General features: G+C 42.8%; 1 protein-coding gene across 1 annotated transcript in view; it reads left to right on the top strand.

Annotated features, from left to right (window-relative positions):
- The window catches only part of LARP4 (La ribonucleoprotein 4), a gene marked incomplete in the record, with an annotated part of 1,458,174 nt that overhangs the window by 772,410 nt on the left and 663,269 nt on the right, over positions 1-22,495 (top strand). Inside the window, 1 exon segment of the mRNA XM_044083476.1 lies at positions 16,930-16,983. Within this exon segment, the coding sequence (XP_043939411.1) occupies positions 16,930-16,983 (54 nt within the window).

The following is a 22,495-nucleotide window of genomic DNA, read 5'->3' on the forward strand; positions in this document are numbered from 1 at the left end:
CTTGACCCTCTAGGTAATATTACTTTATCCATATTTTTGTGTTATATGTGGTTAAGATTAATTGTTCCTGTAGTAGCCATTATATACCTCTGTTTGATATTGTATTTAATGCTGAACACTTTCTTAAAATACTACTCTTAATGTTAATTTTTTTAAATTAGCTTGTTTATAATCCTTTAGGTGCTGTATTCTGTTATTGAATAGTTTACATGTTAGCAAATTTTGTTTCATAAGGCTGTGGTCACTAAATTTACAATGTACATTGGGATGAATGCTAGAGATGTTATAAGTGGCGGTGAGGAACTTGTGTAACTACCTATATACTGAAGGCACATGTTTAGCAGAATGAAGTTGAAGGTCTGACAAAATGGTACAGGCCTGAGTAGTGTCCTCCAGTAAATTTATATTACATATATTACATTTCTGTTAATTTGTTAAATTTCTCTTTTCCAAAGGCCTAACCTTTAGAGCATTACAGACTTTCCTAAGATGACAATTATTCAGCCATGGTATGATGATTTGAATGCAAGTTATATGGATTCAAATTGTAATGTTGAAGAAGCACTGCACAAAAATCTTAATTTCTCATTTGGTTAAAACAAATTTCAAAACTATATTACTGATAGCCATGTTCCTGTGAATCTTAAGGCAATCACAATAAGTGGATACATGTGATCAAATTCATAGCGTGATATAAACAGTTGTATAATGGCTAACACCGAAACACAATACCATACCTGAAACACATGCCTGATTAATGAGACATCTCAAGTATGCATGGTAATCTGAAATATTTCACCAATGTAATTCTGCATTAAAAATTTAACTGATGACCTACTGGAAATCCATGTGATATGACAGATGTTTTAATGAAGTCCAATGATATGGCATGCACAGTGAATGTGAGTAAAGTCGAAGAAACTAAATTAAATAGATATCTGTTATATTCATTATACCTACAAACTCCGTTCACAATAAAAATTAAGATGCAGGTTTAGTTACTGTTCAGAAAACACTTCTAAACATGAGGTGGACGTCCGGAATGGTGGCAAAAACTAAATTAAATAGATATCTGTTATATTCGTTATACCTACAAACTCCGTTCACAATAAAAATTAAGATGCATTGCAGGTTTAGTTACTGTTCAGAAAACACTTCTAAATATGAGGCGGACATCCGGAAAGGCGGCAGTAACTGTAGACAGGTTGAAGAGGCCATAAAGCCTCCCTCTTGCACTTGTTAGAGATTTCTGTGGTAGTTTTGCATACCTGAATACTTTTCAGAATTACAGAACGCTATTTTAATGCTCTTAACTGAAAAAAAGAAATGATGAAATAGCAATAAGAAAGCAAAGGCCATTTAAATATTGCTCTATCACAGGCTAAGTTAGCTCATTTGTGCTACTGCGTTAACGGAAAAGTACCGACAACAGTATTCCTGCAACGAGTAAATGCAATGATTAGAGCAGTAATTGTAAATCCTTACGCTGTAACATTAAATCCAACTCCACTTACAGCTATCCATTAGTGTTAGCATGCATTTTCTGAAGGATATGAAGCAACAGCTTACCTGATGTGGTATAAAAGAGCAGTTCCTATGGAGAGTCTAACCAGGAACTCCTTGCAGCAAATGCTGGTGATTTCAATGGCTATCTCTGGCGATCTGAGTGCAGAAATAAAATAGAGGGATTCAGCAGCAGGTAAGGTCTCCAAGTATTATTCCAAAGAAAAGAAATACCTGTTGCTGGACCTTCTATATATTGGCATAAAACAAAAGAAAATTAAGTTGGGGGTGGAGCTGTATGCAAGTGGTGGCTTGGATTGCAAGAATCTGATTGGCTGCCACCACTTGCTTATCATAAACCTTTTAAACTGAATTAGAAGTAAAACTTGAATGTGAACTTAATGTAAAAACACACTGAATCGTAACTGTATAATGTAATTTACAGGTTCAGTTAGGATGGTGTGTTACATTAGGTTCAACTACAGATTTGCACTACAGTTTATCTCGCATCAGGAAGGCACTCTGGGTTAAGAGCTTGAAATAACTATCTTCTCATGGCGCGCTCAGTGTTTAACACACACACACACACACACACACACACACACACACACACACACACACACACACGCAAAAAAACGCTAAGTACCCCGTTGGGGGATATTTTTTCTTTTGCTTGAGCTTGGTTAGGTGTAGATGTTCTTCGTGTTTCACTGTTGCAGTCATCACAATTGGGTTATCTGCCTGCAGGTAGCAGTCAGTTGGGTGAATACCAGAATCTTACTATTTCTGCGTTGGATGCTGTCGCTTCTTCCATGACGTCAGGTCAGGGGTATAAAAACAGGCAGCAGACGCCATTACATCACTTTTTCTTGCTGAGGAGGAGCCCAAAGCAGAAGCAGTTCACAAATGCTGGTCGGCCGCTACCTGAAGTTTTTATTTAGAGTTTATAATCCTGAAGTCCTCTAAAGCTAAGTACCCCGTTGAGGATCTTTTTTTTTTTTTTTTTGCTCTAATCAATGTCAGAAAAAGTTAACAATTGTCTTGCCTGTGGAAAGCAAATACCTCTCAGATTTTCATTCTTACTACGTCACCTGTTTAGGCCCAGACCACGATGTCCCTCACTGTCAGTTTTGTGCCTTGTTCAATGCCTGAACCATTCGTTGGGCTATTCTTTGTTGCTGGATTCTTTCGCTTTCAATCTCCATATTCTGAAATGGCTTCGGTAAGCCATCCAACTACTGATCTGAAAAAATGCAAGGATAAAGACAGAACGCACAGGTCCAAAATGCCAATGCTTCCGTTAAGCTAGTTGCCAGTCCACCGGTACTCAGTGAGGCATCTTTGCAGCCCCTGATGCCCACTTCTATGGGTTTGCAGGCCTCTGTTGAGACCCATTTGGAGTCCGGTATGCCGCGAGATGCTTCGACTGTGGAACCAGCAGATGTCTCTACCTTGGATGGGTCTGGAGCAGCTGTGCAGGCACCGGCTTGTGAGGGTGTTTTCCGACTTACCAATGTTCAAATCAAACCAACTTTTTTTTTTTTTTTTTTTTTTTATCCAAAACTACAGAGTTTTTTAAGCCCAGAGTATGCACTACACCTAGAAAACTGACAACCAAAGAGCATGCTCAGGCCCGCATGCCACAAAAACAAATGCTTTTAATGGCTGAAGACCTTATAACGCTAATTATGGGAAGCCAGCCTTCCCCTGCTAAGAGGCACAGAATTCAGTAAACTGTTTCAATGACTTCCTTTTAAAATTACCAAGCACTCATCAACTGACTGCCCTTTTGGGGGGAAAGAATGCTCTTCATGCAAAGAATTGGGAACTCATTACCCAGGACAAATGGGTTTTAAATATAGTGTCCCAGGGATACAGATTTCACTTCCACATGTTGCCAACACCAAGTGGGTGGACGGACCTACCCCCAAATCAGTGGGCAGAGGCCCAAAAACAAGTACTTTCTCTCAAGCTTCGGGGCTATTCAACTGGTACTAGAAGAGGAAAAGGGACAAAGTTTCTACTCAAGATTTTCCTGGTACCCAGAAAAGGCAACTCCTGGCATCCTATCCTGGACCTGTCTACTCTAAACATCTTTTTGGAGATTCCAAAATTCAAGATGCTGACTCTTCACCAATTACTTCTTATGCTAGGCAGTGATGCCTGGTTGGCAACACTAGATTTAAAAGAAGCATACCTGCACATCCCAATCAGGGAATCTTGTAGAAGATACTTATGCTTTAAAGCAGGCTACACGCACTATCAGTTGTCTGCACTGCCCTTTGGCTTATCTACTGCGCCTAGGGTATTCACAAAGTGCCTAGCTCTAGTTATTGCATTTTGCAGGCTAAGAAATATTCAAATATACCCATACCTGGACAATTGTCTAATTCAGGCTGAAAGCCAGGACATACTTTTGAATCATCTGGCCTTTGTACAAAAGGTTCTAACTTGTCTGGGATGCACCATAAACAAAATGAAATCACACCTGGTACCCGGTCAACAAATTATATTCCTGGGAGCAAGCTTGAATACAACTTCCCAGGTGGCTTACCTCACGCCAGAGAAACAAATTAATTTGACAACCTACTTGAAACAAGTGGCCACAAAAACCCTATTTATCTGCAAAACACTGCAAGACTTGGGGTTCATGGCCTCCTGCATTCTTCTACTTCCATATGCAAGACTGCATATGAGGAAACTACAGTGGTATCTAAAAAGCCTATAGTGTCAACATTCTCAAGACCTGGAAACAATGATTCCTATCATACATTGCCTACGCCTAGAGTTCCTTTGGGCAGAAGCCTGCTACCAAAACAAGGGACTACCTTTCACACCACCCCCTGCAGCCCAAACCCTAACAGATGCATCAGACTATGCATGGGGGGCTCACCTGGCAAGGAAGTGCATTCAGGGCAAATGGAACCCAAGTCAAATGCACCTGCATATCAATCAAAAAGAAAGGTTAGCTATATAGAATGCTCTAACAGCCTTCAAGGACCACATTCTTCCAGGACAACTAATGGTAAAGACGGACAACACCACTGTTATGTGGTACATAAACAAGCAGGGGGGTACACATACTTACCCCCTCTGCAGACTAGCCATGACATTGTGGAACACCGCCTTGAGCTACCAAGTGCACCTACAAACTATTTCCTGCCAGGAAAATTAAATACACTGGCAGACGGACTAAGCAGAAACCTCATGGACCCACATGAGTGGAAACTGGAGCCAAGGATTTTCAACATGTTGACAAGCAAATGGAGGAGCCCAGATATAGACCTGTTTGCCTCTCCCCAGAACTACCAATTGGACAAATTTTGCACAAGGACTCCCCACAAACAAGCCTGGAAAGTGGATGTTCTGTCCTTAAGCTGGAAAAACCTATCCATCTATGCCTTCCGCCCTCTGCCTCTGCTCTCCAAAGTACTACTAAAAATGAAACTGGACAAACCATGGATGATTGCTCCAGACTGGCTGCGCCAACACTGGTACCCCCTCCTGCGCAGTTATCTCCATGGCACCTGCCTCAGAATCCTTCCCTGCAGTCTCGGCAGGAGAACCAGATTCTGCACCCTCAGCTTTTAACACTGAACCTTGCAGCTTGGTTAATTACTTACCCTCCTTTACCATCCCTCAGCAAACCTGTGATGGATATAATTTTCGAGGCAAAAAGACCTAGTACTAGAAAATTTCTTATGCTGAAAAATGTAAAAGATTCTGTGCTTGGAACCATTTTCAAGGGATGAGCACAGCAGCGCCCAATTTACCTCAGATTTTACAATACTTAACTGAGATGCTTCACAAGGGCCTGTCTTTTTCCTCCATTCAAATCCACGCCTCAGCCATTTCAGCTCATTATAACACACAACCTCCCATCTTCTGTCATCCACTGCTCAAGCAGTTCCTCAGGGGGTCCAACAATTTGAGACCAGCCAGGAGAGCTCCAACTCCAGCCTGGGACCTTAACTTTGTCTTGGAGAAACTCACTCTACCTCCTTTCAAGCCAGCTTCTACTGCAGACTTAAAATTTATTTCTTGGAAAACAGCTTTCCTTTTAGCAATCACTTCAGTTAGAAGGGTATCTGAATTACAGGCCTTTATGGCAGTGGAGCCTTTCATCATCTTTCACGCGGACAGGGTGTCCCTCGGAATCAATCCATCCTTCATACCCAAGGTGGTATCCAGTGTTGGCTCTTAATTAGTCTGTTCATTTGCCAACCTTCTTTCTCGAGCTACAGAATAAAGGGGAACGGATACTACATTCCTTAGATGTGCACAGACAACTTAGATTCTACTTGGACAGGACTAAACCTTGAAGGAAATCTGAACTGCTGGTGGCATTTGCTGCAGGGGCAGAGGGGAAGGCTATTTCAAAGCAAACCATTTCTAAATGGATACGCCATTGCATTCATTTCTGCTATAAGCACCATGGAAAACCTATCCCCCAGGGGATCAGACCTCACTCCACTAGGGCTGTTTCTACCTCTACAGCCTTTCTCAGAGGCATCCCTACCAGGGACATCCTAGAAGCTGCTACCTGGAGTTCTGTACATACTTTAATTAAGCATGATAATTTCCCAATTTTCTCTAAATCCAGAGCTGGCTTTGCCATTGCAGTCTTGCAGGGCCTTTTAGCTGGCCCTAATGCTATCTAAATTCCTCCTCCCCAGCTATAGCTTTGGGAATCTACCCAAATGTAATGACTGCAACAGTGAAACACGAAGAACATAGTACAGTTGTGTACACTTAACATAAATGTAGATGTTTGAGTGTATTCACTGTTTAAGTCCTGGTTACCTTCCCTCCAGCCCCCCTAACTTTTTTTGGCTATACCTCTACTTTCCTTTACTATGCTTAAAAGCCTTTTTGGTGTATTTGCTTTTATGTTGGAGGTATATCTTTGCGCTTGTATATTTAATTGCTTCCCATTAGGGGGACACCTGACATCTGGGGCAAGAAAAGCTGATGTAATGGCGTCGGCTGCACGTTTTTTACCCCTGACAACCTGACGTCATGGAAGAAGGGACAGCAACCGACACAGGGCCCAAGACTTTGTTAATCAGGCAGACTGAGGTCTACCTGCAAGCAGATAACTCAAATGTAATGACTGCAACAGTGAATACACTCGAACATCTACATTTATTGTAAGTGTACACAGCTGTACTTTTCACCATCTCCCTTCTACAAAACCTGGGTTTCACCCTCAACTTAAACTAATCCTCTTTACTCCCGCAACAAGACAAAATCTTTCTGGGCTGCAGAATCAGGACAGGCCTGATGCGGGATTTCCTTCCCCAGGGCAAAGTTCTGTCACTTTCCAGTCACTTCCAAAACCTTTTACTAGCTTCTCCGGTATCTGCAAGACGGTTCTTGCAACTCCTGGGTCTGATGGCAGCCACCATCCCTATGCTTCTCCTAGCAAGAATACACATGCGAAAGTTCCAGTGGTGCCTGAAAAACGTGTGGTCCCAACACCAACACTCCCTAGAACAACAAATTCCCATTTTGCCCTGCCTGAAACAGAACTAAGGTGATGGATTCAACAAATCGTTCACAGCCTGGGATTTTCACTTCATATCATCTCTCCAACCCAGCTTATGCATACAGATGCATCAGACCTAAGGTGGGGAGCCACCTGCAAAGGTTTCAGGGTAGATGAGGCATGGAATCCTACCCTTCAAAAGAAGCGTATCAGTGTAAAGGAAATGACTGCAGTTCTTCTGGCCCTGGAGGCTTTTCTTACTATTCTCCAACCAGGCCCCCTTCAAATATTCACAGATGACACCACAGTAATGTGATATTTCAACAAACAAGGAGGGACCAGAGCTTAACTCCTATGCAGGATAACCATACAAATTTGGGACCTTGTTTCCAGGCACAACTTAACCCTGAAGCCCCCTACAATCCCCTCTCAGGACAACAAACGAGCAGATATTCTCAGTAGAACATCCTCTTTACAGCACAGGTGGATGTTGAACAGGGAGTCCTTTCTAGACATTGTCCACTGGTGGGGCACACCTCAAGTGGATCTGTTTGCCTCCCCCAGGAATAGACAGTTGAACAACTTCTGCACCAAGAATCTCTCTCCACTTGCATTGAGGGTGGATGCCTTCAGCATTCCATGTAAGGGACTGTTTCTACAGGCTTTTTCACCTTTCCCTCTAATCCAAAAGGTCCTACTGAAAATCAGGGAGGACAAACCAAAAATCTTGCTGGTGACTTCCTACTGGCCAAGGCAACACTGGTTCGTCTCTCATTAGCCAGGGGCAATCACCACAAGTTACCCCACAAGTTGGACCTACTCTCACAAAAAAGGGAATTCTAATTCACCCTCAAAAAAGGATGTTAGGCCTAACACTCTGGGTGATAAACTTCTAATCCCTTTCAGACACCACTACTCAGAGGACATGAAACCTGCTACTAGGAAATTATATTTATCAAAATGGGAGAGATTCTCTGGATGGTGTCAAGATAAAGGGAGGGAACTCGGCCAGGCAGACCCATCCCTAGTTCTTGCCTGTGTGTGTGAACTCATTAAGGATGGCCTTTCCTACTCTTCAGTGTAAGTCCACCTTTCAGTCATTTCAGCTTGTCTCCCTCTAGATCTCCCTTTGCTATCCAGTTTGGATGTAAAACTTTTCCTAAGAGTGATCTTGCACATCAGACCACCTAGAAAACTCATCCCACCACCCTGTGACCTAAACTTCATTCTGGAAAAACTAACACTGGCCCCATTTGAGCCAGCTAGCACTGCTACACTCCAAATGTATACATGGAAGACTGTCCTGCTGGTGGCCATTATTTCCGCTAAGAGAGTTTGAGTTGCAGGCTTTCATTGCCAGCCCTCCACACACACACACGCCACATTCCACAAAGATAGGGTGTTCCTACACACTAACCCTTCCTTCATGCCTAAAGTAGTCAATGAACTGTCCTTAAACCAGTCCATTCACCTACCTACCTTCTTTCCCTCTCCAACTAACAATAGTGAGAGGATTCTCCATTCCCTGAATGTGCACAGGCAATTTAGATTCTACCTAGACAAAACTAAGTCCTTTAGAAACTCTAGCCAACTGTTTTCCTTCCATCCCAGGGCTCTAGGCAAGGCAATCTCCAAATAAACAATTTCTTGTTGTATTAGAAACTCCATTCCTTCTATTACTCACACCATGGCAAGCACTTACCCCAGGGGATGAGAGCTCACTCTACCAGAGGCATGGCTACTTCCAAGCCTTCCTCAAAGGGCGGGACATGGCATCCATTCTGGAAACAGCCACCTGGTCCACAATTGACATCTTCGCCAAACACTAAAGATTGGACCACATCTCCTGAAACAGGGCAGGTTTTGCTAGAGCAGTCCTGCAGGGTTTTTTGGAATCTTCCACCTCTACCTCCAGCCTTCCCCCCTTATTAAGCTGTGATACTCTCCCACTCTAAGAATACTGCAACATAGGAATAGAAGGACATACAATAGGTGTGTAAATTCTTATTGTAACCATAGATGCATTTTTTTCCATGTTGCAGTATTCCTTCCCTCCCAACCTCCTGTAGTTTCTTTTTGGTCTGTGGGCCTATGGGCACTAGGAAGTTCTACTCTAGACCAAGAGCAGACTAGTCAGCATATGACACTTCAAACTTCTGACTGACATCACTTGTTACTCTATTTGGGACTGTCTGATTGGTCTTCAAGTTGTGAGGTCTGTGCATGCAGATAACCCGTTTAAGGTCACTGGTTTATGACCCTATGTGTGACATCCCATGCACCTACAGCAACCAGGCTTAAGCTTTTGTATAGGAGCCAACATTCGGGTCTCCTGAGGTGGCAAATCCCACACTAAGAATACTGCAAGATGGAACTGATGGACGCCTATGGTTATGGTAAGATTTTACACAGCTATTCTTTACATTGGCTAAATGGATAACTAATTGCCTTTTCCATGTCTGTTCCCAACTAGGAATTTCTCTGCTAACATAGATCCATGGTCACTTCGTATGTTTTTTTGGTCAAGAACTTCTGGTGATATTTGCACAGAAGCCACATGGTCCAATGTGCATACCTTTGTTACTCATTACAAACTGGACCTAATCTCTAGAAACTGAGCTTCCTTTTGTTCAGTGCGTCTTCGGAATATCTTTCCTTGAAGGTCACCCAAGATTCACCTAGCTGTGGACTCTGTCCCATTCGTTGAGAAAGAATGAAAAGGACAACCTCAGATTTAAAAGGTATGTACTCACCATAACTAGGCATCTGTGGTGTTCATTTTCATTCTTCAACTTCCCACCTTCCACCCCCTTCCTTTTTTGACATTATGGATAGAGGGAGGAGCTTTAGAGTTGTATCTAAAGTCTGAAATCTGAAGTATGCAGCAGAGTCAGATCCAAGATTTGGATTTGTAACCTATTCATTGAGGAAGAATGAAAATGGACAACACAGATGCTTAGTTATGGTGAGTACATAATGTTTAATTCCTCTCCTCCTTGGGAGGAAGAGTTGATGGAATTTTCTCAGGGCCTGTTTAAGGCCATTATGGCTCTTGTCTTTGCAAAGTTTTGTTCATCTGTTGAGTCTTTAACAACTGTTAATGAGCTGCTTTGGGTTTTCAAAGCTTAGCTTGTCCCTTCTAACAGGATTGCATTTCTAGGATGTCTGCTAGATTCTACCCTGGGAAAGAGCATTTTTTCCTCGAGGCAAGGAAGCAGTTCTTCCTGAATTTTTATAATGAAGCTAGGCATGTGCTAAGCATTTTCTCAGGTTTTTGGGATACATGGTATTGTTGATTCCCATGCTTCCCCTGGTCAGAGTTGAGGAAAATCCATTGGTACTGGAGGTTAATCTTGGCTCAGCATCTTCATCTTTTATCTTTGTTAGATCCCTTTCCTGGGATGTGAAAAAGGGAGATTTTTCTGGTGGGGTTAACCAGGTCTTTTGCAATTCAAGTCTAATTCTTCTTTCTAGCACCTCTCTAGTCTTTCATTACAGAAGCATCAGACTTGGCATGAGGGGTGGTATAACCCTTTTATACCTTAAGTGGTCATTTACCTTAAGCCAGACAGTTAATCTCTGTCTTCTTCCCTGAACCAAAGTACTGGGGCGAAGATTTTTCACACTGTCCACCAACAGCACATACGCTACCTTGAACAAAACTTGTGCATTCAGGAAAGCTAATCAGCTGTTTGTCTACAAGGGGTAAGCGTAAAGGACAACTAGTACTAAAGCAGACTATTTACAGATGATTGTTTCATGCTGTTGGCTTTTGTTATACTCACCACAGTGAGCCACTACTAGGTAGGGTTCGAGCCCATTCCACAGGGCTTTGGCTTTTGTGGCTTTCTGGAAATCGATAGGCTGAGTATTCTTTAGACAGCTGTCCTCTGTACATTTGTAAAGCACTACAAGCTGGATTCCTTTTCCAGGTCCAGAACATGGCTTTCCACATCCATTCTCCAGGGGCTCTTGGATTCTTCACTTATTTTTCCTCCCTTCATTTCTAAGTTATGGTAATTGACCCTGTTTGCTTAGGCTACTGTAATAGTGATTGAAATGTTGAACACAGTTCTGTTGTGTAAGTAAACTTAGCAGAACAGTAGATGTTTTGATAGATTATTGTTGCTGTAGCCATCCTCCTTCCTAACCTTTTTATTTTGGCTGTTTGTTTTTTCCTTTTATATTTCCCGTAAGTTGATAGACCTTTGTTTATACAGTTTACTGTTGGTCTTGTTTCCTAGAATTGTAATGTTATGTACTCTTATCTCGCCTCCATTATTATGTGTGGGTTTGGAGCCGTTCCTCTGCTCTGACTCGGCTGCTTTTAGAAAGCCTGAAAACTTCTGATTGGCTCTTGACTCGGAGGTATCCCATGGTGCATGAGCACACTCCCCAGATCTCGTTTGCCACGTCTTCAATCGGAAGCATTATTGGTTGGCCGTGGCTAAGTGATACCTTTTTTACTATTACTTCCTTTTTTAGGAATTTATTATTTATAGAGAGTTTTCTATTATAGCTTATTACTGACAGTCATTTTTTTGTGACTTCTGATTTGTGACTTCAACCGGATTCGACTTTATCGTATATTGTATTTTGTGGGCATATTGCTTGTTCGCGTGTGGTATCCCTTGAGTGTGTGTTTTTTTTTTTTTTTTTTTTTTTTACTAGACCGTTTAAATTAGAGGTTCTACTTTCGTCCCTATTTTGTTCTTCACACTAGGTCCGTTTAAGTTAGAGGACCTAGCTCTCCCCCGCCCCCCCTTTTTCTTCTTGGAGTGTGATAGGGCTAGATCTGTTTAAGTTAGAGGATCTAGTTCCTCTCTAGTGTGTTGGCCTTCCTTTGCTGTCAATATGTCTAAGGAATCTAAGGAACACAAACCGTCAGGCTTTAAGAAGTGCATTAAGTGTTCACAAAAAATGTCCATCATTGATGGACATAGCGTTTGTGTATATTGCTTAGGGGCCCATACATCTTCAAGAAACCTGCCTTTTCTGCCATTCTTTTAGCCCTAGAGTGCTCCAGGAATGGAAGAATAAACTTATTTTAAAAGGCCTGTTGAAACCTTCCTTCGAAGAAAACCTAGCCAGTTCTTCCTCTCCTAAGTCGCAGTCTTATAGGAAGGATAAGGGCAAAACTTCAAAACAGCCTTCTCCGACTCCAACTTCTACCTCTGAACCACCATAGAAGTTACAAAAAGTGGATTTGGTATCTTACTCTTCGGCTCCACAGTCTTCAGGGCCAGTTGAGATTTTGGACAGCGACCCTGCAGTATCGGTAGCAAGTGTTTCAGTGCCGATCACTAGCAGCCCTCTTCGGAGCCGGTTAACTGATATTCCACCGGCCTCCCCTACCCTTAAATCGCCGATATTACAGAGAACAAGGTCACCCACGCTGTCCTCCAGATCCTGCAGGAGTCTATCTAAAGAAGACATCGAGAGAGTGGTGCTTAGACTCCTCAATTCGTCGGCCTTGCCAAAATTATCGGCTCTGACCCACTCTGTCTCAGAGCCGACTCCTCCTACCTATCCTGCTTTCATTACTCCTCTAACCCAGATTGGGCCTTCAGAGCCGATATTGCCAGTACCGACTTCAGTGGAGTCTTTGGTTCCAGCACCTCATGTGGTTTTCTCGGAGCAGAGTTCCACTACGACATACTCTGCATCGACTGAAGTGTCTAGGGTCCGAAGCTCCTTGGTCGGCCCCGATGGGGACACTTGGAACCAAACCTTTTCGGTGCTGAGTCTCCCTCTTGGTGCGTCGGCCCGAGTGAGCTCAGACCCTACATCGTTCTCGGAGCCGATCCTTCTGGAGCCGTCAGCACCTCCGCTTTCTTCGGAACTGAGGCATCTTTCGAAGCTGGAGGAATTGGTCTTTGTGAAGATGAGGAGCATGCTGGATAGCTCATCTGCCCCATGTAGAAGGACCAATGCTATACTCACTCAAGTGCCAACTAGAGTCTCAGCATCTTCTCTTACCCCAGATGGCAGAGACCCACAGCCCCAGAACCCCCACTTGGATGGCCCCCAGTCTTACGGGGCCTCCCCAGAGAACCCCGCTGAGGAGCCCCCTTGGAAGAGATCCATGTAAGAGGAAGCATGTAGACTCCCTTGATGAGTCTGTCACATCTGACACAGACCTCGATGAGTCTGAGGGGTCCCTTAAGTCGTCCTCTGAAGATGTCTCCTTTGCAGACATCTTGGAGATCTTCAGGCAGAGAGGCGGCTGGCCCACTGTTACCCCGTCTGATGAGGAGTCAGTGTACCTGAACGCTTTCGGGTCTCAACCCTAAGCTTCATGGGTGTCTCCCCTATTTGACGAGTTACTGGATCTTGTGATTCGGAAAGCATGGCAGATTCCTGATGCCGTGGAACCGGTCATCAGGAGGCCGAACAAGTTTCTTTCCGCCCCTAAAGACAAAGAATTTTTATCCAAGGGCTTACCTGTAGATTAAACGAGTATGTAAAGAAGTCTAAGTTCCGAATGGTCACTCTACAATCCATACTCCCTTTGTTAGGGAAAGAAAATTGGATGTGCTCAATAGATCTCCAAGATGCCTACTACCACATCAAGATGGACAAAGCATCAAGGAGTTTTCTACTCTTCCGACTGGGAGCCAGTCATTACCATTTTTGAGTGCTGCCTTTTGGTCTCACCACAGCCCCCCGGGTGTTCACCAAATGCATGTTAGTATTGACAGCCCCTCTGAGGTGTCAGGGAATCAAAGTTTTTCCATACCTGGATGATTGGCTCCTGACCGCCACCACCAGCCATCTTCTAGTTCAATCCAGAGACTCCACAATCGAGCTCTGTTCCCAGTTGGGAGTCTCTCTAAATTGCGAAAAATCCTTAACTTTGCCCGCTCAATCTATAACCTTTATAGGAGCAAACATAAATTCGGTATGTATGATAGCCAGACTACCAACAGACAGAATACAAAATCTTTCACAGCAGATTTACAGGATACTTCCCTTTCTAAGAGTCAAAGCGAAGGTGGTGTTACAACTTCTTGGAACAATGTCGTCGACTATAACATTGGTACCATTAGCAAGACAATTATGAGAATACTCCAATGGCTTCTGTCATCCCAGTGGTCTTTCCAGCAGTTGCCCCTGCATCACCAGATACTAATTACAGATTCTTGCAAAAAGGATCTCCGTTGGTAGGTTCAGCCAGGTCACCTTACCACAGGGACTCCCTTTGTACCACACCAACCCGTTGCCACTGTGACCATGGATGCCTCTCAGGGTGGGGAGAGCATTATCTATGCAGGACTGTCCAAGGCACATGGCAAGATCACGAGGCCCATCTGCATATCAGTGTCCTAGAGATGAGTGGTGCTTCTAGCGTTGCAAGCACTTCATGACTTTCTCCCTCAAGGGATGATAGCTATCCAGACAGACAACATGTTGGTGGTATGGTATCTAAACAAGCAAGGAGGAACCAGATCTTACCCTTTATGTTGAGAGGCCCTGCGAGTTTGGAACTGGGCAATTTCTTCCCAACGCTTTCTCATTGTAAAGCACATCCCGGGGACATCCAACGTGATAGACAAGCTAAGCAGGGCAATTTTACCTCACGAATGGTCTTTGAACCAGAAAGTAGCCCGTCAGATCTTCCACAAATGGGGACAACCCTGCTGCAATCTTTTTGCCAGCCCCATCAATGCCAAATGCAGCACCTTTTTCCTCCCTCATTCCCCCTCCGGAAGAGTCTCCAAGAGATGCACTCGTCCATAATTGGCCCCCGGGACTTCTTTATGCATTTCCTTCTTTTCCACTCATTTCCAAGGTTATACAGAAAACAATGTTGTTGGGAAGCAAGATGATCCTCATCACTCCTTACTGCCTCGTCAGATTTGGTTCCTTTTCCTCGGGCTTCACCTGTTAGGCTATCCGTGGATTCTGAACCCAGTACCAGACCTCTTGACACACGTCAGGTTCTCTTCATCCCTGTCTCCACACACTCAAATTGACAGCATGGCTGCTCCAGTTCCATCATTAGTCAGGCTTCATGATCTGTGTCCAGCTGTAACCCATATCATTACCTCTTCTCATAAGCCCTCGACTAGAAAATTGTACAACGGTAAATGGAAGAGATTTTCTATATGGGCAGATAAACGAAAGGTTAATCCATTTACAGCTCCCATTCCTATTGTCTTAGAGTTCCTATCAGAACTTTTTCACCAGAGATCAGCAGCTGCTACACTCATAGTTCAGCTAGCAGCAATATCTAATTTTCATGTGGGAATTAATGATTCTAACTTTGTCACACAAACTTTGCAAGACCTTTCTCAAAGGTTCTATGAGACCTCCGGTTCAAAATCCCATTCCTCCTTGGGATCTAAATCTAGTCCTTTATAAACTTACTTTGCCACCTTTTAAACCAGCCCATAGCTGTCAATTAAAATTTCTGTTGTGGAAGACTATTTTTCTGGTGGCGATAACTTCAGCCAGACGAGTTTCCAAACTGCAAGCCCTATCGGTTAAACTTCCATACTTAATTTTTCACAAAGATGGGGTCTCTCTCTGGATGAATCCTTCCTTTATCCCCAAGGTGTGCTCCCATTTACACTTGAATCAAACTATCAAATTGCCAGTATTCTTCGCCAGTTACACCAATAAAGCAGAGTATAGGTTTCACCAATTGGATGTGCATAGGCAATTGCGTTTCTACATCCACAGAACTAAAGGATTTAGAAAATCAGACCAGCTATTCATCTCCTTTGCTGAAACAAGAGTGGGTGTTACAGTTTCTAAGGTCACACTATCAAACTGGATCTCTAACTGCATTTCTTTCATTTATACTTCTGAGGAGAGAGGAAAGAGAGTTACCCCTTAAAGTCAAAGTGCATTCTACCAGATCATTTTCCAATTCTGTTGCCTTCCAAGCCAGTACTCTTATTGCTAATATATGTGCAGCAGCAACATGGGCTACCCCTCATACCTTCATTACCCATTTTAAGTTGGAGTTCCAGGGGTTGGATCTCATTTGGTTCCACGGTGCTCAGGAGTATTTTCCAGTGAGCCACCCATACAAGATGCTAGGGACGCTGTCCCACATGTAATGGAGGTGAGATAGGACTACACAACATAAAGAAGTTATGTACGCACCATAAAGTTCCATGTATGTAGTCCATCTCGCCAAACATTATTATGAACCCACCCACCTGCCCCCTTCCTGGAGGATCAGGAAACAGTTTTCTACGGTGGTTTAAATCATAAAGGACACTTTTGTTAGGGTTTTATGTTTCCTAACCTTTGTTCTCCTTTCTACTTTGTCCTTATGTAGACTGGCAGCAAACAAGATCTGGGGAGTGTGCTCATACACCCTGGGATACCTCCTAGCCACAAGCCAGTCAGAAGTTTTCAGGCTTTCTAAAGGGGGCCGAGTCGGAGCCGAGGATAGTCTCTGAACCCACACGTAATGTTCGTCGAGATGTACTACATACATGGAACGTTATGGTGAGTACATACCTTCTTTTTTTCAGCGCTCTTGCTTCCTTTTTTTTCTTGCCTAAAAAGGTTCTTGCATAATTGGTGTTCTAGCTGTTGCTATATTGAGGTTCCCCTTCAGCTCTTGACAGCTTGTCAAAGGTGCCTTTAAGCTTTGAAATCGGTCTTGGTGCTGAGGTTAAAACACAGTTAGTTTAGGCTACTGTAAACAGTGATCTATTAGAACATCTACTGCAATGGTAAACTTACTTAATACAACTCTTTATTTGTCATTTATCATATTACAGTAGTCTTTTGCAACTTATGATCCTTGGACTTAATGGCAATTGGTGAAACCTTGACACAGTTGAGAATGTTCTTTTTTAATCAGCAATATTCATTGTGTATTTTTTCACAATTTGATACTATATCTAGGTTTTATGAATTTAGGTAGCCCTTTAAAATGTGGCTAGAAATTGTTCAACATTTTCTTCCTTTTCTAGGCTTACAGATATTTAAGAGAAGAAGTAAAAACATTTCAGGGGAAACCAATTATGGTAAGAGCAGTGTTTTCTTTTTTCAAAGCATTACTAATTTGCCATTTGATTAGCCTACTTTCAGAGTGAGATGGGGTGGTTAACAGCAGTTTGGTCTCTTCCTGTAATTGTCAGAACATGCACTTCATACATTTAATGTTCCAGTCCTGTATTCTATTTGCTGGATTTTATTGCATTGCCTAGGTTTATCTAGTTAGCTATGCTGATAGTGGATTTTTTTCTTCCAACCCCACCCACTCTTGGAAGTAGGGCAGCCACTTAAACACACTCTTGTTTTTTGTCAGGCAGTGATCTAGCATTATTCAGTTACTTAGGACACCCGTCCCTTTTTTGGTCTCTGTAAGGAATGTGACTTAAGAGGTAGGCTTTAATATAACATGGCACCTTTCTGTTGATGGACCTGGACATACTAACTTGCATTGTTTTCCACCAGCTTGTTTGATTCTGCTCACCCATAGCTTACCCTTGGCATATGTTGCTTGTTTTGTTACCTCCCTTATGCTGGTATACTGGCGTCTTATTCATAGATACGAATTTTAAGAATGTTAAGTTCAGTGCTGAAGTTCATAGAATTGTAATGTTGATATGTTTGGCATTATGGTAAGAATGAAAATTTTTGCTTTGTCCAGTGCAGATATTTTTGTAGCGTCACTGGATGGGTTTTGTGATGCATGAAGCCAATACACAGTATTCTTACCTTAAGTCTACTGTGCCACAGTAGTTTTTCACCAGTATTCTCCCATTTTACAATGTAATGAAAATGTTCTCACAATTCTCATGTCCAGACAGCATCTTGTTAATGTACCACAATATCATAAACCACAGTTTGGTACAATTCAGAATAAACATGAGTCAGACTCTAACTGATTTCTGCCGTTTAATTTGGCTTATTCCTCTGTATAACTGCAGTTAAAAGCAACTGTGGTAGAGTGGACATTTGGATAATTTAGATTACTCCTACTTCTGACTGTTTATTTGACAATGAAGAAGACTAAGCCACTTAAGTCAAGCGGCAGTTGCTTTTTAAGCTGGACAGTACTGTGGAATAAAACGTTGACAGAGATAATGTGGAAAAATCGATGGAAACAGAGTAGTTATGTGAATGTATTTTTAGGTAGCCCCTTCATTTATACCACAGTCATATCTTCACTTGTCTAACTTTTTTTTTTTATGGTGGAGCTGCACTGTTGGTTTACTGATTGCTTTTGCCCTTAACATAAATCTTCAGTGACCTTCTACCTTCTGTCATGTCACCTGACCTTGCAATTGACGCCCTACTTTATTCTGTAAGCACTGTATTAATACTTTTGGGGGGTGGCATTCATTCAGACTGTATCCTCCCCCATTTTTGTAAACAATGTTCATTATGCTTAAAATAGCTCTACTGTCTCTGTATCAGAAATAAGTACTTTGTTAAAAAGTCGGGTTCAATATTTAACACTGGCATTCTTCTCCCATTCAAATCATGTAGTTCTTGCTTTCAGGGAAGACGGACTTGATTGTAGTGGAGTTGCTACTCTGGGTAGTAGTATTTATAGTTCCAACAACATTTATTCATCTTTAATCCATCCAGGAGAATTATTCTGAAAACCATTGGCAGTAGCAGCTTGAATTTCATATCTGCCTCTCAACATTCCATAGTTGCATGGATAAACCTGCTTCTTCTGCCTGGTGTACAGCAAAGAATTGTTTTTGAGAAATGCTGGTGTCCCCAATATTTAATACTTTTGTCAGGAGCAGTTCTTCCTGCTGGTATGATTGCATCTTTAGTTATATAGGTATCTGCTTGCTTTGTCATGGCCAGATTTAATACCTACACATATGACATGCGCTCTAAATTAACACGTATGCTGTGGAACACCAGTCCAGCTGCTTATTTGTATTTTTCATAGAATTAATGGGGTCTGTTCCTTCCAGTTTCTGGGGTGTACCAAAAAATCTCAGGTTTTGTGTGTGCTTGTTTCTTCTCTTATTTTTTATTTGTTTTTTGAAGTGTTATTCTAAGCTTGTTTTCCTTTATTTCATCTGATTTCTGCAGCTGAATAGCTCCTTAAGCTTTTTAATTTTTTTTTCGTAATTTTGTAATTTGACTTCCACTTATTTTAAACACTTCTGATGAAATGTGATTTCTTTATTTTTTTGTCTACATTACTAGAAGCCATCACCTGTAGTAAAGATGAAACGTGAACTGTGTTTTGTTGAGAAAATCTACCTGATGGAGTCAAACAGCTAGTTCCCCTCCAGTCCTGGGTGATGTGGCTGAAACACCTTGGGATTTTTTAGCCATAAGCATAGTAAGAACCATGGACCAGTGAGCACCTGCAATACTCTTCTCAGGCAGAGCTTTCTCTCTCCTTTTAATTTTTACTTTCTCCAAATTTCTATTTTGCTGACATCCATACAGTCTAATTATTCACCAGTAACTGAACTTTACCCATATTGATATATTTTACTGGCTTTAACAGTTAGTCTAGTTAACATGCTGCTCAGTGTACAGCCATCTTGGAAGTCTGCAGCAAAAATTCAGTGTTTTGTATGTCCCCTACACTTACCATTAATGCCAGCAAAATTACGTATGCTTGTTAAACAGTGGGTGATGCTTATTTAAACATTCTGGACAATTTTAACTTTTGGTATAACCTAACCTAAAACCCTTTACTCATCAAAACTCTTAATGTAGAAGATTATGGCAAAGTTTTTGGTCATAAGTAGAGTATGTGTTTGAGACATAGATGCCAAGAAATTCACGTCGAGTGACAAGTAGAGCACACTGTCGTTTTGAAACAAGTTTTAGGTTCATAGGTTCATACTAGGCTATCTGCCCTAGGGCATTTACAAGCCTAGCCAGAGTGTGTTTGGCTTTTGCCACCCATTTTAAATTAATTTTGCTATGCCCTTTTTCGAGGTTAGTATACTGTGCCTCTGTCTAACAGTGACACAGAAGTGATACCCGGAGTAAATCTACGATCTCCTATCCACTCATCAAGATTCCTCTTGAAGAGAGTCAATGAGGGACTCTGCCTAACCTGGACTGGGATTTTATTCCAGAGTGAAGGGAGCCTCTGGATTATGAATCTGTCCCTCCAGCATGTCCTATTTATTTCAGTGCTGAGGTTCAAGTCTCTCGCGCGCGTAGCTCGATGGGATTTTTATTTTCTGAGGTGCAGCATGTCCATTAATTCCGGGTTGGACATGGCTTTATACGTCAGGCACAGATCGCCTCTGAGTAGGCGGTATGCCACTGAGTAGAGCTGGAGTTTCTTTAACCGAGCAGCATATGGCATCTGTTTGAGCCCTTTGATCCTCTTGGTGAGGTACTTTTGGGGTCTTTCCAGTTGCTGCAGGTGTCTGGTAAGGTACATCCCAAAAGGGGCATTGTATTAAATTATGGGCCTGATGAGGGATGACGAAAGAGGCATGATGACCTCCCCTGATCTAGATGTGAATCCGTTCATGATTAGGTGGCCTATATAAAATGTTTCTCTAACCACTTTTGGCCACGTGGTTGTCTAATGAGATTGCTATCAACCATGGGTCCCCAGGTCCCTAATTACTACTTCTGTACTTAATGGATTACCATCTATGTGGTAATTTGTGGGCACTTTGTTTTTGCCGAAGGGGATGACTATACACTTTTTGGCGTTTAGCTTGAGGCCATGGCTCTGGCACCAGTTGTCTGTTTCTATGAGGCCCTTTTGTAGGATGCTTGTGTCGGCTGGAGAGGCGATTATGGTGCCCAGTTTGCAGTCATCTGCGGACTTGGTCAGCCACAGTCCTTCCGTGTTGGCTTGTACCTCCGAGAAATATATACCAAACAAGAGAGGTCCCAGGACTGAGCCTTGTGAGGCGCCACTTGTAACTGGTTTGGAGTCTGACATGGCTCCAGCAGTTCTAACCATGTGGGTTCTGTCCTTCAGCCAGTTTGCAACCCATCTAGTGACATAGGGGTTTATATTTAAGCTGGTGAGCTTATCTATAATGCCCGAGTGAGTTATTGTAGCGAAGGCTTTTGCGAGGTCCAGGTAGGCTGTGTGGACCACCTTCCTGTCGTCAGTGGCCTTGGTGACCGTTTCAAAGAAATCGACCAGGTTTAAGAGGCAGGATCTGCCCTTAAAGCCGAACTGGGTAGGATCCAGTGTCTGTAGGTCCCCAATATCTTTATGAGGTCCATGATGATCCTTTCCATAGCTTTGCAGACCAAGCTAGACAGGCTTATGGGCGATAGTTTCCAAGATCCGTTGAAGCACCACCTTTGTGGAGAGGGACCACTGTTGCTGTACGCCACTCTTTAGGTACATATCCTGTAGTAAGGCTGAGATTGAACAGTAGTTTTATGTTTGGGTTTAGTTCTTCTTGGAGTTCATGTAGGACGCAGCCCGGGACACCGTCTGGTCCCATTGATGCTGTGTTTTTTGCTTTGGAGAGGGCGGCTCTTACCTGAGCATCTGAGATGTCAGGGGGGCAGCACTCTGCTAGGATAGATATTTGCCCTTTTGGTGGGGAAGGGGGGGGGGTTGCGCTGAACCTGTCAGCTAGGATGTTGTCAAAGTCTGTGGGTTTGGTGTATTTTTTGTCATTTTGGACTAATTCTGAGCATATCTGTGAATTCCCACCCAGGTTCCTAACATAACTAAAGAAAGCCTTGTGATTATCCTTAGTGTCCTGTGCATTTTTTCTCTTGAAGCTGGCCTTAGACGATTTTATGAGTGCCCGTAGTTTTTTGCTAATACTGATCAGAGATGCCTTCCCTTTTTGGGATTTTGCTCCATCATGTAGTAGCTTCTTCCTTTTATTGTATAGTTTGTTTATGGCTGGGGTCCACCAGACAAGACGCCTGCATTTGGAGGATTGGGTCTTGGTTTTATTTGGGATTGCATGATCCATGCATACCTGAATGTGTTCATAGAATGCGTTTATAAAGGATTCTGCGGTCTGGGCTGTATTTTCCACAGGCCCGGGGGCTTTGAAGGATTCCACCTCAGTTTTGAGGAGTGTGAAATTTGCTTTAGAGAAGTTTGTCACTGTGGTTTTCTGGGCAGGGGCTAGGGTCTGGATGTGAATATCTAGTAAGATTAGTTTATGGTCTGATCTTACCAGTGAGGGATACACACTTCTGGTCTGGAGCATAGAGTCCCCATGTTGGTGATGATCAGGTCCAGTATGTTTTCCCCTCTTGTGGGAGTGGTAACAAGTTCAATAGCATTTGAGTTTATAAATTCTAGGAACCTTTGGGCTAGGGTGTTGGAGCTAGAGTAATGCTCCCAGTCTATGTTTGGGTAGTTGACGTCGCCCAATATAATGGTGTTTGGAGAGACCTTCATATTTTCCAGTGTTCTCAGGAAGGCCGAGTGGGGTTCCTGGGTTTGGGAGGGTGGTCTGTAGCAGGCTATAAACTGGAAGGCAGTTTTACCCACTGTTAGTTGCACATAGATAGTCTCAGATGCTTCGTGCTGTGCCACCAACCTGGAGGTGTGGGTATCTTTGACGAATATTGATACTCCCCCTCCTTTTG

The sequence above is a fragment of the Protopterus annectens genome, chromosome 9.part0, assembly GCF_019279795.1.
Source record: "Protopterus annectens isolate FY-2018-M chromosome 9.part0, PAN1.0, whole genome shotgun sequence".
Classification (NCBI taxonomy): Eukaryota; Metazoa; Chordata; order Ceratodontiformes; family Protopteridae; genus Protopterus; species Protopterus annectens.